This window comes from Branchiostoma belcheri, unplaced genomic scaffold, assembly GCF_001625305.1.
Source record: "Branchiostoma belcheri isolate BF01 breed outbred unplaced genomic scaffold, Haploidv18h27 scaffold4, whole genome shotgun sequence".
NCBI classification, from domain to species: domain Eukaryota; kingdom Metazoa; phylum Chordata; class Leptocardii; order Amphioxiformes; family Branchiostomatidae; genus Branchiostoma; species Branchiostoma belcheri.
The window spans coordinates 7,383,028-7,400,874 of record NW_017804020.1 but is presented as its reverse complement, the minus strand read 5'-3'; the positions used below and the strand labels follow the sequence as shown (position 1 = coordinate 7,400,874).

Genomic DNA, 17,847 nt, shown 5'->3' with positions numbered 1-17,847 from the left:
AATTTAGACCTCTTCAACCAACCCCCTCCTCCAAATTTATTTTTGGAACTCCTTGGCCATGTTTTTCATCATGGTGATGGAAAATACCTAGTACATTGTTTTTTCTGTAATTTTTAAACAGAAGTAATGCCACCATTTCAAAGCCAAATTACGTAAATTGGTAGATATGACTTTTCTCTGTCTTTCAATGCTATCCGTAAATGTCTTCATTCGTTAGAAACTGTTTAAAGATTGATTGTAAAAATATTATCTTCTAAGGGATTTGAGGTAATAATCTTTCTCTATCAAAATTGCATTTACCATTAGGCCACACCAAGTAATTTTTATGGATGACGTCCTCTGGATACCCAGAATCTAATGCAAGAGCGCGAAACAGCAGTTGTCGTCCTGTCCTGTTTTTTTTTTCCATTAGGCCACACCGACTTAATTTTATGGATGACATCCTCTGAAGACCCCCAAAGAAGTGCGCGCGGGCGAAAAAAAAAATTCCGGCCAAAAATAAAAATGACACTAAACAACAGGAATACAATGCTGGTATTGTGAATTTGCGGCAGTACTTAGCGATCCATGCGACAAGCCGGCACATGCTGGCTTTTTGCGGAATTTATGAATTTATGTATATACTGAGTTCTTGAGTCGTGGAGCTTCGGCAACCTGGGTGCCCGGCTCCCTATTGTCACTAACTACCATGGACAACCCAGGCCTAGAGCGACCGCTATACCACCCCCCCCCCATCCCTCAGCCAAAAATATTTGGACGCACTCACGAGACGGGTTTTCTGGACCAAGGGGGAGGGTCAGGACTTTTTTTTTGATGGGCCCTCTCACGTACGGTCCCTAACCAGGAAACCGGACGAACAAAACACGGAAACAACTGTTACAGCGTGATACTGTGATGCTAGTTACAGGTTGTCGAGGGAGGAACTATGTGTTTTTCTGACTCATTGTTTTATTACCTCCATGAAAAATGGAGGTATTGTTTTTGGCGTGTCTGTGTGTGTGTGTGTGTGTGTCTGTGTGTGTGTGTTTCCGCAACTTTGTAGTCAGCATAACTTCATAACGCCTTTATGGATTGTGATGATATTTGGTATGCAAATTAAGTCCTCATTTGCATAATTTTGCACTTCATTATGTACAACTCTATCTCAGCTTAAGGGGGAAATTCTATAATTACAGTGTTTTATATAATAGTTCTTTTATACATGCAATCTATTTAATCTGTGGCAGGAGGAATATCAACAGATACCAATTATGCTAATGATGACCTAATTTGCATAATTAATGTAAAAATTCTGTGACTCCTTATTGGTGAATGATGGGAATTTTATACCTCGTGACATGTGTAAGATTAACACCACTGTACATATATTATGTTAATGTAGATGTCATTTGCATAATTAATGAGGACATGTTGAAATGAAGTTTGACAAAGCAAGCCCATATTTCATGGAGGTATAAGATCTCGGAACTCTTGTTGTACAAATGCACTGGATGTCTTTAAGGCTATAATTTATTTCCTCCCTTGTCAGACATTTTCAGGTGAAAATATAGCAAGCAGACATTATAAAAGCAGAGGGTAGTATTTGTCAATAAACCCGAATGTACCAAGTCTTTGTTGTCACTATCTTTAAATCTTTCAATTCAGAATACTTTTCTAAAATACATGAACTTTAAAATTGAATTTGTGTGTGTCCTAAGGGAAGAAATGTAGCAAAATTAATCTTCCTTAAGTTTTCCTTCATGCCATGACATGAACAGCACAGTGCAGCAGCGGCCTCTAGTGACCGATTTGCAAAGTGCACCCTGTTCTCTGATTGGGTGACGCGATCAGCACCAAGGACAGGACCACGCTTCTCCTTTGTTGAACCCCAGACAAGACGTGACCTGTGTTCTCTTGTCGAGATATAAACATTTCCAAGCGTTATTGGATGCTTGTCTAGAATCATATGTCTTCTTCACAAAACTCATGGTAGAAGTGACAGAGAAAGACTAGGAAGTCCAACCAGCAGCGACTACTAAATCCATCCACAGGGTATTGACATTTGCTGTGCACAAGAACCACAGAACAGAGGCAAATGGCTAGCTACCATCAACCCCCAGAGCGAGCAAGAGAGAGAGGGGGGTGGGGTGTAGGGAGGGAGATAGAGAGAGGGGGAGGGAGGGAGAGATAGGGAGAGGGGAGGGGGGAGAGAGAAAGAGAGAGATAGAGAGGGAGAGGGAGGGGGCTTCATGTGTATGGGTCCCCAAGTAACGACTTCAATATAGCACTGAAGTGCTCCCTAGCACTGGAACAGCATTTTCATAGTAAAATGTTGAACTTTATTACTTTGTTTTTGATGGCCTTTGTTTTGATTTTGAAAAACAATAAATTTGGTCTGTTGCCGTGCCAGAAAGTGCATGACAGAAAAAAGGCTTTACTAGACCTCTTCATGGACAGAATAAATTGCCCAATTTAGTGGCAAGACAGTTATGTTTTGAGTAGCATTTGTGAGTGTGTCTATCTCTCTGTGTTCGTGCGTGCATGTCTGCATACTAGATAACTCGAGAAGGCCTAGCTGGATTGTCTTGATATTTTGTAGGCAGGCAGGTCGTGATTAGATTTTGGACCACCTGGCGACTTATTATGGTACTGATGTGGAACTTCTGGTTTCAGTTTCTCGTCATTTGGAAATGCTATATGGCTTTCCATGGATTTTTATGCTATGGTGGATCGACGTGAGTTTACCACCATGGAACTGCAGAGGCATTTGTTGATACATAGTTGAAGGAGATCATGATTTTTGGTATGTGATGCTTGACATAATTACAAGATGACAATTGTGCAAATCAGGATCTAATTTGCACAATTAATAAGGAAATATGATAAATCTGCTGCCTTCCATGATATGACTAGTCAATCATATAATTGAAAAAAGGAGGAAGACTACAATTGGCAGATACTAATGAATGAAGGCTTAATTTGCGTAATGAATGAGAAAATGCAATAATTCCATATTAGTAGTGGCAACTGCCAGGAATTTCATACTTGTGGCATTTTAAGTTATTATAAGTAAAGGTGAACATCATCATACAAAACTTATTCAAATCACAACATCCTTTTTAATAATGCATGAGCAACTGCTAGAATGGCTTTCTTTGTTAATTAAGATAAGACTGTTGTTGGGTAGAGAATTCGACCAACTGATGTAATACATGCAGATGAGCATCTTATTTGCATAATCAAGAAGAAACAATTCGTCAGTTGTAAAGGTCATCATTAAAAGAAGGTGTGAGCTTGTGGAACTCTTGTTATGGGTTCACCACACCACGAAGTGGTGTGTGGTGAACCCATATTGCTTTTTCTGGTGTTTCTTCTCCTTCTTCTCCTGCCATTTTTTAAATGGATTCAGCTTCTTCATTTTAGGGCCTAAGGTCCTGAAATTTGGTATGGAGGTACAGTGGGTAAATACCCCTAGGCGTTTTTTTAAATTTTTGTGATACGGGCTTTTAGAATGGTTTTATTTGAGTTTTTTGGCTGTGTTATAGCAAATGTATTACTGTGTTAGTGTGCCGTGTTTACCACGTTTGGGCATGAGTCATCACAATGGAATACAGGGCATCAACCAATAGGCATGCAGCTTTCCTCTATTCTTCTTGCTGATTGGCTGTTGGGATTTAACTTGATTAACACCTGCACAGAGCATTTCCACCTGCACAGAGCATTTCTTGCTGATTGGCTGTTGGGATTTAACTTGATTAACACCTGCACAGAGCATTTCCATACTAACAGTATGTCTGTATTCAAGTGTTTTGGTAGGTATTTCAAGCTTTCCTGCTCCAGCATTGGAATGCGGGGCATGAACGTTTTTTTTATTTATTTTGAAAATCAACAGTTTGCATTATGCAATTAAAAATCCTAACCAATAAAGTAGGGAATAGCTATCCAACTGTTGTTTTAGTTGTATGTTACTTCATATTATAGTTATATCAATGTAAATCATTGTTTTCCCTTGTGTTTCTCATTCTTTCCCTGCCATGTCCTAAAATGTGGTGAACCCATCGCTGTATTTGCTCCAAAGCAAATATTGGCCTTTCTAGTTCTAGTTACTTTTGTACTTGCATGTCATATCTACATATTGACACAAAGGTAGATGTACATATGAAAACAAACTGCATTTTAGTGTCAAGGCATTTAATTGACTTCTGTTTTACTTTATCAATTTATTTTGTACACACTGCAAGCTTAGAAATCAATAGTAATCACATTACAACAGTGCAGCTTTGCACAATGTATTTGAACACTGGACCAATAAAGCTTAACCAGGCTTCATGAAGGGGCTGGTAAGAATAGAAATTGGCCAATTTCTACTCTTTCCAGCCCCTTCCTGAAGCCTGGTAGAGGCTACCAATAATCGCAGAGAATTAGGTAGGCTGTTGTCTGCATGTCAGTCTTTCCACAATCATGACATTTATCATACGTTATCTGAAATTATCATATAGCCGGATGACGTTGACCAATCAGAAGGCCCCATTCCACATGGCTTATGATGCCGTAATGTCACAAATAGAGTCAAAACAGGTCATTATTCATTCCCAATCCATACATTAAACAATCCAATAATCACCCGCATATGACCTCGGGTGACCCAAATAGAACACGACTGCTCCAGTGACCTCAGGTGACTCACATATGGAACACATGTTCTATTCAAGTTTGTATGTGTTATACAGGAATGTGTCACTCTTTACTGTGTAAGTTTTGATAGGCTATATGCGCTCACTCTGTGGCTTTATTCGGTGATTATAGCAACTGACAATGCTTTATCACACCATATTCACCTCGGGGCGGGTCATTAACCCTTAAATTGGCTTAATTATTAGACATATGATAAAGAAAATGTTGCAGTAAACAAGATATGCTTTCCTCCAGCTGCTTTCCTCCCTGATGATATTCCTACACATTTTACTAACACATACAGGGAGTATTTTATTTGCCAGGCAGTCTGACTGTCTGACTAGAGTCCGGAGTGGAACCTGCCAACAGTCTAGACAAATGTCGAATCTGCATGTCCTGCTTTTCCGTGACCACCTGCACTTCCAATAGTTTTTCCTCCAGTTCATTCAGTCTCTGGTTCTGAGTGTCTTCCTTCTGCTGAGCGTTTCGGGCCTGCCGCCAGTACTCTCCGTAGATGGTTGCCACCGCTACCATGAACACGATGAACTCCCCGAGCATCTCCGCTCCCAGCTCGGTGGCCATCTCTTCGTTGAGCTGAGGGACGCTGCCGGGTTTGGTCTTCCCCAGGCCGAGAATTCTCATCTTCAGTCTCACCTCCATCCAGTGGTACACTGCAGAAATACAACCAGAACACTACAACTACAACACTGCAGAAATACAACTACAACACTGCAGAAATACAACTACAACACTGCAGAAATACAACTACAACACTGCAGAAATACAACCAGAACACTGCAGAAATACAACTACAACATTGGAGAAATACAACTACAAAACTGCAGAAATACAACTACTCTAGACTAGTTTATCTAAACAAACTTAGAGGACATGCCTACAAGTACCAGATACAAAAATCAAATGGACCCAGGTCCAACTTCTTCCCTGCAAGAACAACCCCAATTTGGAACAAACTGTCACCAACCACAGTAAACAGCAGCTCAGTAAATGTATTCAAGACCAAGTTGCCTATAGAGTGGAAGGACCACCCCGATAGATATGTACCGTGGCCGACAAGAACAAAATTTTACACCGCAACTTTTGGTGTTTTACACCGCAACTTTTGGTGTTTTACACTGCAACTTTTGGTGTTTTACACTGCAACTTTGGGTGTTTTACACTGCAACTTTTGCTGTGTTTTACACTGCAACTTTTGCTGTGTTTTACACTGCAACTTTTGCTGTGTTTTACACTGCAACTTTTGCTGTGTGGAAAACTTACACCCCTCCCCTTTTATAATGGACGGTCCCCCTGTCAGGTCAAAGGTGACAACGATGGCATGCAAACTACGTCGACTGAGTTATCCTTTTCGTGCATAAGTTTTTTAGAGGAAAAGCTTGGCTACGTTGTGACGTTAGTTTTTTTCTAAAGGTTTTTCTAGCTTTGGCCTATAGATCGGGATAAATTTGAAAATGTTTCGACCAGGTCCAGTGATTACAAATTATGTTGCTATCTAGTGAATGTTGGTAACGTTTGCACCGCTACGTGTTGATGTCGACGCATGGTATGATAGAAATGATGTCTGTCTGAAGGCGTAAATATGTAATTAGCTTAAACTATCGTGGCATGATGTCATAAACGCTTGCATGCGGCGATAGTCGTCTTCCACGTTTCCCCGCCTTTGAGTCACGTGACATTTTCTAGCTAGAGAATTCGGACTCGCAAGGTCGCTAATAATTTGATGAGTAAATATTGGGCCTATGGGAGTCAAATGTGGCACCACTTGGTACTATGAAGCAATAAAGACTTATTTTCAATTATGAAGTGTTGACTCTTGACTCAGGTAAGTTATCGATCATTAGGGAACAATACGAGCGATCGCCATGACGTCACCGTAGGCAAAAAGTGGGTGCCAGTTGGCTGATTTGCCTACCAAGAATTTGCATATGTCTTCAAATAATTTGCATGCGTATAATGTAAACAAAAACAGCGATCGCTCGTATACAAATGTAGCCTAGACACTGTGACTCTCAGGCCGCCGCCATCTTTGTCACCTTTGACCTGACAGGGGGACCGTCCATTATAAAAGGGGAAGGGTGTAAGTTTTCCACACAGCAAAAGTTGCAGTATAAAACACAGCAAAAGTTGCAGTGTAAAACACCCAAAGTTGCAGTGTAAAACACCAAAAGTTGCGGTGTAAAACACCAAAAGTTGCGGTGTAAAATTTTGTACTTGTCGGCCACGGTAGATATGGATACGTCTCCTCCTACTGAATGCCCAAACTGTCTACACCACGAAGACGGCCTCATTACCCAGTAAGGGTACCTAATGGCCTGGATTCTGGTGAATATATTCAGGTGAATATATTAACATAATCGCCGTGGCTATATACACTCCCGGTGTGTATATAAAAGACAAATAGATTTTATATACACTCCGAAATACTAGCCTCCTTGGTAGACCCTCCGCTCCCGGCGGCGGCGGCGAGACCGGTTGCGCGCCCCTGGCGTCCTCGCTACCTGGTTGATCCTGCCAGTAGTCATAGGCTTGTCTCAAAGTTTAAGCCATGCACGTGCAAGTTTAAACTGTCTCAGTGAAACTGCGAATGGCTCATTAAATCAGTTATGGTTCCTTTGATCGTCACATCCTACATGGATAACTGTGGTAATTCTAGAGCTAATACATGCGGAAGAAGCGCCGACCTCACGGTCTGGCGTGCATTTATCAGACCAAGACCAACCCGGGGTTCGCCCCGGTCCCTTTGGTGACTCCGGATAACACAGCCGATCGCGCGGTCTTCGCACCGACGACAGATCATTCGAATGCCCTATCAACTTTCCGGGAGTGTATATAAAAGACAAATAGATCTTATATACACACCGGGAGTGTATATAAAAGACAAATAGATTTTATATACACTCCCGGAGTGTATATAAAAGACAAATAGATTTTATATACACTCCGGGAGTGTATATAAAAGACAAATAGATTTTATATACACTTCGGGAGTGTATATAGCCACGTTCTAACATAATATATTCATTGTGATGTTAACCTTTAAGTAACTTACACAGGTCACAAGGTATAAAATTCCCATCATTCATCATTAAGAAATCACAGAATTTTCAAATTAATTATGCAAATTAGGTCAGTATTTGCATATTTACCCATAAAGGCGTTCTGAAGTTATGCTGACTACAAATGAGCGGAAACACAAACACACGCACAGACAGACACACACAGAGTAAAAACAATACCTCCATTTTTTCATGGAGGTAACTGCAAGTAACAACGCTGCAGAAATACAACCACAACACTAGACTGCAGAAATACATAAATTTTGTACAACCACAACACACCAATCCGATTAACGTTATAAATAACTCCTATCTGGAAAAAATAACCTTGCATAAGGCGATATAATTTGAAAGAATTTCTGAATCACAAAAGAACATTGACTTCACCGGTTGAGGTTAAACCTGGCCTTGTGAGCAAACGTGCGACCGAACAAGGTGACTTTTACCCGGTCAGGTTATCTTTTTTAGCAAAGGCTCGCCCCCCTCCCCTCAACCCTTGTAATAACACACCGCATAACTTACATTGTGCAGGCGGCATACAGACATATCTCCTGAAGAACACACTCCGTTTAGCGCCTTCTTTAGCGTACTTTGCCACGGGTTTGCTGAGCTGTTTTACCGCCAGAGACACCAGCTTTGCGATCGGAAAGACCATGATGGTTTCGAAACCCGGAAGTAATATTCAGTGTGACCTTGTTAGGTCTCGTTCCTGAATTAATCCGCGTGTAGAAAATAGTCCGCTGGTCTAAGAGAAACGTATGTTTCGTGGATCATAAATTTTGATTTTGTTGATTCCACCTGATATGAAAATGATGATGATGATGAGATGAGATGAAAGTTCATTCATTACCGACAGGAAAGGTACTATTGGCGGATGTATACGCTAACTTTGTCGAGAGACTGGGTGCTGCGGTGAGGGACCTGACTACTACAATGAGGACCTCTTGCGGATTAGTGTTCAATTGCAGTTATAGGTTCCCCGAATCGGGTAGAATATATGGCCGTGTCTAAACGGAATCACCCAAGGCGGTTTACATGTGGTTTACCCCGAAGCCGGTTTCAAGTGGCTCCATCTGATATTTCTTTTTTTATATGCAATACCAACTTTTACGTGGCAGCAACTTAAAGAGCTGTAATGGTCAAATAATGTGTCCGTTCTAGGGCGAGCTTCACCGCCTCTGGCGGGACCACGTCGGCATTCGGCCGAGATACGCTGGGAGGGGGGCATCAGCAAGCAGATCGTTGACCTTTGACATTAATAACACGCCGCCTTGCGTGTTATCATCAAACAGCAATAAATGTAGCTCAAGCGCATTATGTTCGGACACGGTTTCACAGGTGTGTGTGGCACGTGGACCAGATGTGAGGAATGTGAGTTACCCGAATCGCGGTTTGGGTGACTTCACATAAACACGGCCTATGTTTTGGGTTCTCTGGACAGGTGATGATGTCCAGGTGTGTAATTAGAGCAGGAGGACTGCTCCCGGCCAGGACGCGACAGAACCAGGTCAGGAGCGTCCCTGCACCTCAATCAGAATACTAGAGGGGGGGGGGGATTTTTTAATTGCCAAAGGCAAAACACCTGCCGAATGGCTGTTTGTAGGATTTGTGGCATTAAATGGTAATTGGCGATAGTGTGTGTTTGTGTGTGTGTGTGTGTGCGTGTGTGCGTGCGTGCGTGCGTGCGTGTGTGTGTGTGTGTGTATGTGTGTGCGTGCGTCTGAGTGAGTGAGTATCCTCTGGAGACCCTAAATCGCATGCGTCTGTTTATTCGTCATGAAAACAGCAATAAATCAATGGATCAGCAGTTTTCATTCCGTCCTGTTTCTTTATTTCATCACATCCCCCCTTATCCCACTGTCGTGACTCTTTGGTCATAGTTACAAGAAGCGGAATTTCTTCTTTTTTTTTTAGAACATGTCAAAATCATTGTGCGCGCGGACGTCATCCATGAAAAATTTAATACTAGGTGTGGTCTTACCGTAAAACGCAAGCCACAAATTACCATGCCTCCGTGTTGATATATTTTATACTTTAATACTTACATTAGTGTGTCAGCTTTTTTTAATCTCAAAATCGTTCTACTCTGTCTACAGAGCGTAAAATGTAACTTTTAACTGAATTTATCGTAAAGAATTAACCTCCTCCTCCAGGTCTTTCTGCAGACCCGGAGCGTCAAATCGGTAATTAATGGAAAAATAACTGGCCAAGACAGTCAGTCCGATAGAGACTAGTATTACATATTATACATTTTGTAGTAGTAAAGAATGACATTTGCATAAAATACGCTAGCACTTTGTTAGGACGACGACACATCTGTAGGATATCAGACTGCTTGCAATTTTATTACCTTCTGCCAGGGGTTCAACCGCCTTATCCACCCACTGAAGGGCCTGGCCGCATATTCCGCCGCCGGGACCGAACCATTCTTTCCCCCAACCCCTAGCATTTACGCGTGCCGCAATTTGCATACCTTCACAGAGGCGGTCATGGGGCGGACGGCAAGATGGTAGTCTCAAGTAAGTCTCGACATTTTCTTCCAATTTTCACAGCAGTTTTTCTCTCCGAATGTGCAAGATTATCACAACATACGATAGGAATGTAAAGTGAACTGTTGGGAAAGGCGGTTACGTATTTGGGAGAGGTAGAAACGAGAAACGAGACATGTTCACGGGCTACTTCAGGTGAATAACAAACCGGCCGACTGAACTTGCCAGCAGCATATATTATGTAACATTAACGTTAAGAGGTACATGTACATTTCGTTATAATCTAATTGTCGTAGGAATAAGGGATTTGATTACTATGTAACGTAGTAAGTCAGAACATGCAAAAATAGATCAAGTGATGAAAAGATCGGTTAATATGCCCTCCGGCTTTGGATACAAAAGAATATTATTATGATATTATATTGGGCTGTTCCAAAAAATAAATGTGGAGGGGGGGTGGAAGAGCTTGGATTTTCTATTTTCTGACCCCCCTTTCATTACTATCCGAGTACCTTGACCCCCTTTCATTTCATCCATATCCAGGTGTCTTGACCCCTTAAAAATGTTATCCAAACGACTTGACCCCCTATAATTTCATCCAAATCCAGGGTGAACCCCTCTCAATCCAAAATCCACACCCACTAACCCCCTTAGGTAAAATCCGACCTCTTCCACCCCCCCTCCTCAGTTATTTTTTTGAACGGCCCATTATATCTAAAGATTGTTTCAAAATATTAGACTAGCCCTATTTATACATTTCCTAAAATAATCTCTCAGAGGGAAAATATGATATCTCTAGAAGTTTATTTTGAGTTATTAATGGGTAACATTAATATTCGTGCTGACTGTGTTGATGAAGGCCCCCACTTAAAGTTATTGCATTTTGGGGCACAAATGTTTATCAATCGTGGTGTTTCCTTATTAAAAGGTGGTTTCTGGAATAACGATAATCAACAAATAACTGAAGAAGACTTGAACATATCTATTATTATACATGTATAGTATTATTAATGCAGCAGTGCAGTGTTATTATATAAAGAAGTCGTAATTGTGTCCTACATGTATTTTCGGGGGAAAACTATTACCTTAGTTGTGAGGGGCCAACCCAATTTTGCATTAGGGAGGATCTGAAAGGGGTTCTGAATTCGGGATGAGTTTCTGTGCTTATTGTGCATTACATTTAATTCAGAAACATGAATCTCTATGGCATTGCATTAAGTTGAAAAATTCAGTCACCTACAGATACTGATTTACGTTGAATAGACCCTCAGATTGGTAAAACTGGCTATCAGAATGTACTTATAAACCCCATGCAGGCCCTCTGTATGCATGTTCCACTACCAGAGAAATTTATTGATTAAGTGTCTTGGAATTTTCGGTTTATTGTCTTTTTACTAGAGATGGCTACCTCACTATAAACCCTCCCCAATAATGCATTGTTGCAAGCAGGGCTTTTCTGTATTCACCAAGTGTATGTGCTAATGCAACTAGACACATCTCATGGCAAATGTAACGCAAGAAACATCCCGATACAGAAACTGTGATGTCACTGGGTATCAGATATACCGGGCCTATTGAATCAGCCCTGTTGCCCAAACATCAGTGGTTAATCTGATACAGTGATAGCATAGTGGACCACTGGCATTATAGTGTTCAACCAACAGTTGATACAGTCCACTGAAAAACCACGTATCTGTTAAGCCATGTCTGTGAAGCAGGTGGGTACGTTACATACTTGTAACACTTTTATGTATTCTTGCCCCGCCATTTTGTTTGATCCCCCACCAACGCAGATATTTGTCAGTCTCGAGTTTCCGCCAAAATTCCTCCTACAGGTGTGGAAGGCGGACGCCATGTTGCCTTCACCGACGTGGCAATATTGTGGATTGATCTCCTTCCGTCTGTGTTTAAATATTCATGAGACCAGGAGGGCGATTTCTATTGATTCCTGTTCCCTGCTTCATCACAGTAATGCACTGTGCATGATAATGCCACAGTCATCTATTGTGGGGAGCAATATGCCAGCCCACAGAGCTAATTGCGTTGCACCCAGTCAATTATAAACGGTTCAATTTTTTTTTTGCCAGATATGATTACTCAGTATTCTATCAACTGTCATGGTGATATTCCTAATAACCAGGTGTCCCAGTCTGTTTGGGAAATTATTACAATATTAGTGTAGGTTTTGTACTATTTATTAGTGTAGATTTTGTATTAGTGTAGATGATAAAATATAATCTCTCTATATATAACATGTTACATGTATATATAACTGGCCATGTTGATTTGATTATATGGATGACATCTGTGCGTGTGTCAATTTTCGTCTGCTTCCAAAATACTATAGTTTTCGACTACACTGTGAATTGGACAAAGCAGCTGAAAAATATGCATATGTTGGTTGTACATTGCAAAAAAAAATATTGGAAAATGATTCTCATGTTGTAGAATGCCAAAATCAGTTCTAAAGGAAAGGAAGCAAATAATTTTATGAAGAAATGAAAATGAAGAGTCGATATTCACCATACATGCTCTGTGTGTTTAATCATTTGTTCAACCTCCATGACCACATTGATTTCTTAAGGCAACCTTTTTTTTTGCCAAACATTTTTTCTTTGCACCTTCACTTTTGGGGTTCCCAGAGGATGTCATCCATGTATAACCAAATCAACATGTCCTAAACAGATTGAATAGAGTCATCTGGTGGGTAAACACAACAGGTTTAGACTCTTACCTGCTAGCATTTGTTCACAATATTTTTCAATAATGTCATGTCTTAAATCATAGACCCCTGACTTTTTTTTCCCTGCGGTGGCGTAGCTACTGTGCATTCATTGTGTTTTGCTGCGGTGTGATGCGCTGCACGAGAAATACTCCCAAATTGTACCTATACAGGGTACATATACTCATATATGGATGGTGTGTGTGCACCCCAACAATTGTTGGGCACCTAGGGTATAGAATTTTCTTCTTACACAACCAGTAAGGTTCTCACCTGCTTACGTTTCGATGTCTATCAGACACCTTCCTCAGAGCTTCTGACTGGAGTTCTGCAACTCGCCGCTATTTAAGCTCTGAGGAAGGTGTCTCACGGATAGACATCGAAACGTAAGCAGGTGAGAACCTTACTGGTTGTGTAAGAAGAAAATTCTATACCCTAAGTATCTTCCAACCTGATGAAATTATTTACGGAAAATTGTTGGGCACCGCAGGACTAGTACTAGGGTTTTAACATTGTTGTTGTCGTTGTCCTTCCAGAATCAATTAGAAAAGTTACGGAGTTGTAGAACTGTAGTGTGTGGGACAAAGTGGTCTGTCTAGTGTTATGTAACAGGTGGTTGTATAGGAATGTGGGGTCAAGGTATGATAGGTAAACCTACTAAGGCCACACCAAGTAAATTTTATGGATGACGTCCTTTGGAGACCCTAAATCTAATGCGGGAGGGCGAAAAAAAACAAGAAGGGCCCTAAAAAACAAGATGCCTAGATTAGAAATATACTAAGAGACGACAAATGTTAGGACACAAATTGAATGAGGTGACACAGTGTAACAAGCAAGAAGTCTTTTATTCATCATCAAAACAGCAATAAATCAGGTGGAACAGTGGACAGTGAAAAATTTTCTGTTCTGTTCCGACACCTCGCGTTACGGGTTTCACGTCAATCTGACGATTTGCGACACTGCCGTGACTTTGGTCATAGTTACAGGAAGCAAAATTTCTTGTTTTTTTTTCTAGGAAGAGGCCAAAATCAATGCGCGCGCGGACGTCATCCATAAAATTTACTTGGTGTGGCCTAATACTTAAACATGGTCCTTTCTTCTACATATTAGGTACTACATGTACTATGGGTTTGTTGGCCCAGGAAATGTTTAAACTGTTAAACCACTGGGTCTTGGATAATCACACTTTGTCAGATTAGGTGTGAAAATATGTTCAGCATCTGTGACTTTCCTCGAAGAAGGCGCATTTAGTTTTTAGATAAGATTGTATAATGTATCTGTCACACAAGGTCCTTGGCTCATGTACACTAAGGCCTCGAAATACTTTTTTTCTGGTACATGCAAAATTACATGTTGGCCAAAATTTTAGGTGCAATTTTAAAGATTTATGTGCAAAATTATATTTAGTCCGTCTGCAACTTTTTTCCAGCTGGTTTGTCACAAAAACTGTTGGAACTTCCCGAAATTTAAAAAAAAAAATTATATGGCTCATAAAAAAAATTTACCAACAGTCTGAGAGTTATTTTTAATTTGCATGTTTGTTTACCTTCATTATCCTGCATGATATCATAAAAGTGAAATATACTGCTTAGAAAAATAATGTATGGTCAATCTTTGCTTCTTTGCAATGCAATTTTGCACCTCCGTCCTACTGTAGGTGCAAAATTGCACGCAAATCTTGAGAATCGTGTGCATTTTGCACATTGCACATGGGTATTTCAAACCCTGACACTGCATATTAAACCCAATCGGTTTATTGTTTTTGGCACATCACGGCATACCACTGAAGTTATCAGAAACCAAGACACTATTATATGCGTTCACACTCGTGGTTTCGACCAAATAGATTTCGTCACAAACATCTCGAACTAACTCCTCTACTAGTAGGTGGTTCATTTGGAACTGTTTCAGTTCACACTGCAAAAGAAAATGAATCGGTTGAATGAATTCTGACCCAATTCTGTCAAAAACAATTATTTTTTTAGTATAAATGTCATTAGAGACACTCATACACAATCAGGACACTGTTGCTATCTCTGTACAGATTTTACAGTACAGGCACGTGTATATGTGTATATGTGAAAAGTAAAAGTTTGTGCACCATTTATGTACCTAAGGCCCCAGCAAGTAATTTTTATGGATGACATCAGCGCCCGCATTAATTTTCGCCTGATTTTGGGGAAAAAAAAACAAGAAATTTTGTTGCCTTCTGACAGTGGTCACCATGCCGAAAATCATGGCAAAGATATCTGTTGCCATGCCGGAAGGTGGGTGGCAGAAAGGAGACAAGACAAGTCTAGATGATTTAATGTTTTGTTTCTTACTTTTGATGCAGTGATATGTGATGTTGGCTGTGTATATGTGATGTTCCCACTGAATCAGAACCATTTGTACAATGATTGAGTCAAAATTTTAAAATGTAGGAACCTTGTTTTTTCTGACCCGCATTAGATTAAGAGTCTGCGTAGGATGTCATCCATGTAGAATTTACTTGCCGTGGCCGCTAGTAACATGTAAAGTAACAAGGGTAACAGTAACGGGGGTGTTTTATATTCCAGGGGTCAGACCCCCCTGCACAAGGGTAACAGTAACAGGGGGTGTTTCATGTATAACAGGAGGTGTTTCATGTTTTCTGTTCCAGGGGTCAGACCCCCCTGCACAAGGGTAACAGTAACAGGGGGGTGTTTCATGGTTAACAGGGCGTGTTTCATGTTCCTCCAATCATGATATTCTGCTGTTTTCACACACTAAATGTGTGGCATTAAATGACCCAGTGGCTAGACTACTACTAGTAGTAATACTTCAGATTGGAGGTCAAGAAGTCACAGGTTTGATCCCCCAGGCATCCCTGGCTGTATGTTGTGTCCTTGGGAAAGGCACGTAACACGACTTTCCTGTTTTTTATAAACACTTCAGCTTTATCCACCCTGTGTGTTCCACCAAGTACCCTGACTTACTATTATTTATAGTAAGCAGTCTTGGTGTTATGAGAAGTACTCCGACTTAGGCCACAGCAAGTAATTTTTTTGGATGACATCAGCGCGCGCATTGATTTTTGCTTGATTTTGGAAAAAAAAACAAGAAATTTTATTGCCTTTTGACAGTGGTCAACATGCCGAAAATGGGCAAAATGGCATGCCTTGCCATGTTGAAACGTGGATGGCAGATAAACATTAAGAGAGCAGACAAGACAAGGCTCTGATTTATTGTTTTGACTTTTACTTTGATGCAGTGATGTATTTCATTCCTTTTAATATGTTCCCACTGAATCAAAACCATTTGTACAATGATTGAAAACTTTCCCTTTTCAAAGTAACTGTTGTTTCAGTGACAAATGGATGTTGTGATAGTTGGCAGTTAAGTTAGCACAATGTAGGTATCATTTCTTGTTTAACAGGGTTTATGATGTCAAAATTTGAAAATATCTATAGGAATCTTTTTTTTTTTGGCCCGCCTTGTTTTTTTTTGCACTTGTCGCATTAGATTTCGAGTCTGCGGAGGATGTCATCCATAGAATTTACTTACTGTGGCCTTACTACTAAGCAGGCCTGGTGTTCCATTAAGTACTGCAGAAGTACTCAAATATCTCACAGGAAATATTTGAGAAATTTGGCAGAAGGAACCTCAAATGCATTCTGCTACATGTTTTGCGGGAGTTTTGCGAGATGTCAATCACAGAACTTAAAGGGGGCCCGCAAGCCCTTTTCCGTAGAGCGTAATCGGCCATCTTAATTCTACATAGAGCATAGACGGACCGCTTGGCGCATTTTGCGTAGAGCGTATTCGCCGTTTTAATTCTACGTAATGCGTTGTGGCCACTTGGAATTTATCGTAAAGCGTAATCGAGAAGTTTCCGAATAAAGCGTAGAGCGTTGCCGGGACCCCCCCTTGCAGGCCCCCCTTAAACGCGCTTTCACCAAACGTTAATTCCCTGCTGGCCTGTACTATATATAGTACTACATCTTCCCTGGCAGGTTCTCTGTCATTTCCGTTCTGTAATGGCATTGCAGGCTGATTGCTGTCCATAGCAAGGTTATCCAATCAAGACTTAAGTGTATTTTTTTACAGCCAAGTAATCATACTGTCTAGATCTGGACACCTTTATCAATCCACACTAGGTCTGATACCTGCAGGGTCATTATCTACTTCCTTCATGTGCTGTTCAGTTATATGGGGGCCCGCAAGCCCTTTTCCGTAGAGCGTAATCGGCCGTTTTAATTCTACGTAGAGCGTAGACGGACCGCTCTTCGCATTTTCCGTAGAGCGTATTCGCCGTTTTAATTCTACGTAATGCGTTGTAGCCACTTGGAATTTATCGTAAAAACGTAATCTAGGGTTTCCGAATTAAGCGTAGAGCGTTGTCGGGACCCCCCCTTGCAGGCCCTCTTATACATATATTGAAATGAATTTTTCTGAGTAAAGCCCATGTCACACATGCACGAATTTGGCCTTGTGAACACTAGGCGAACATTCGTTCCCTATTATATTAAACCACGGTTAGGAATAGTTTGGCTAGCTTGGCTGGTATTTGGGGCCAGCCAAATTTTTCAAAATGTTTTGAACATTCGGGGGTTGGTCGGGAGGTTTGACTATGGTTGTCTGGTCCTCATATCATTTGTATCTCTGGTATAATTGGCTGTAAGTGACAGCATAACACCAGCCAACTATTCGGGAGTAAGTCAGCAGTCTTCAAGGGTCAAATTTGACTCAAATTTAACTCAAATTCATTTCCATTCATCATATAGAATTTAGAAAGGTAGGCGGGACCTACATTTTGTAAATCTGGTCAGACTTCTCCCAATTGTCAGGAACAAATTCAGGAGAATGTCGGGAAGAAATTCAGAAGTTTGTGAATGTGTGACAGGGGCTTAAGAAAGTAGTTAAAATATTTATTGCTTTACCTTCA

The 17,847-nt window shown here is 40.8% G+C and overlaps 2 protein-coding genes across 2 annotated transcripts in view; one reads left to right on the top strand and one right to left on the bottom strand.

Annotated features, from left to right (window-relative positions):
- Positions 1 to 4,806: 4,806 nt before the first annotated feature.
- On the bottom strand, positions 4,807 to 8,423 carry LOC109477136 (optic atrophy 3 protein homolog). Its single transcript, XM_019778198.1, has 2 exons — positions 8,253 to 8,423; positions 4,807 to 5,324 (listed from the first exon to the last, which is right to left on the bottom strand). Exons 1-2 carry the CDS (start codon positions 8,383 to 8,385, stop codon positions 4,966 to 4,968), a joined length of 492 nt encoding a protein of 163 aa, XP_019633757.1. The 5' UTR covers positions 8,386 to 8,423; the 3' UTR covers positions 4,807 to 4,965.
- A 1,754-nt stretch (positions 8,424 to 10,177) lies between these two features.
- The window catches only part of LOC109477091, a 53,010-nt gene continuing 45,340 nt past the window's right edge, over positions 10,178 to 17,847 (top strand). Inside the window, exon 1 of the mRNA XM_019778134.1 lies at positions 10,178 to 10,249. The gene's annotated coding sequence lies outside the window, so the exon portion shown is untranslated. The remainder of the gene's footprint in view (positions 10,250 to 17,847) is intronic.

Excerpts from the sequence above, each read along its gene's own strand:
- LOC109477136 (XM_019778198.1), bottom strand. The coding sequence starts at position 8,385 with ATGGTCTTTCCGATCGCAAAGCTGGTGTCTCTGGCGGTAAAACAGCTC. Across the intron at positions 5,325-8,252 it reads CTGTATGCCGCCTGCACAAT|TGTACCACTGGATGGAGGTG; the intron begins GTAAGTTATGCG and ends GTATTTCTGCAG.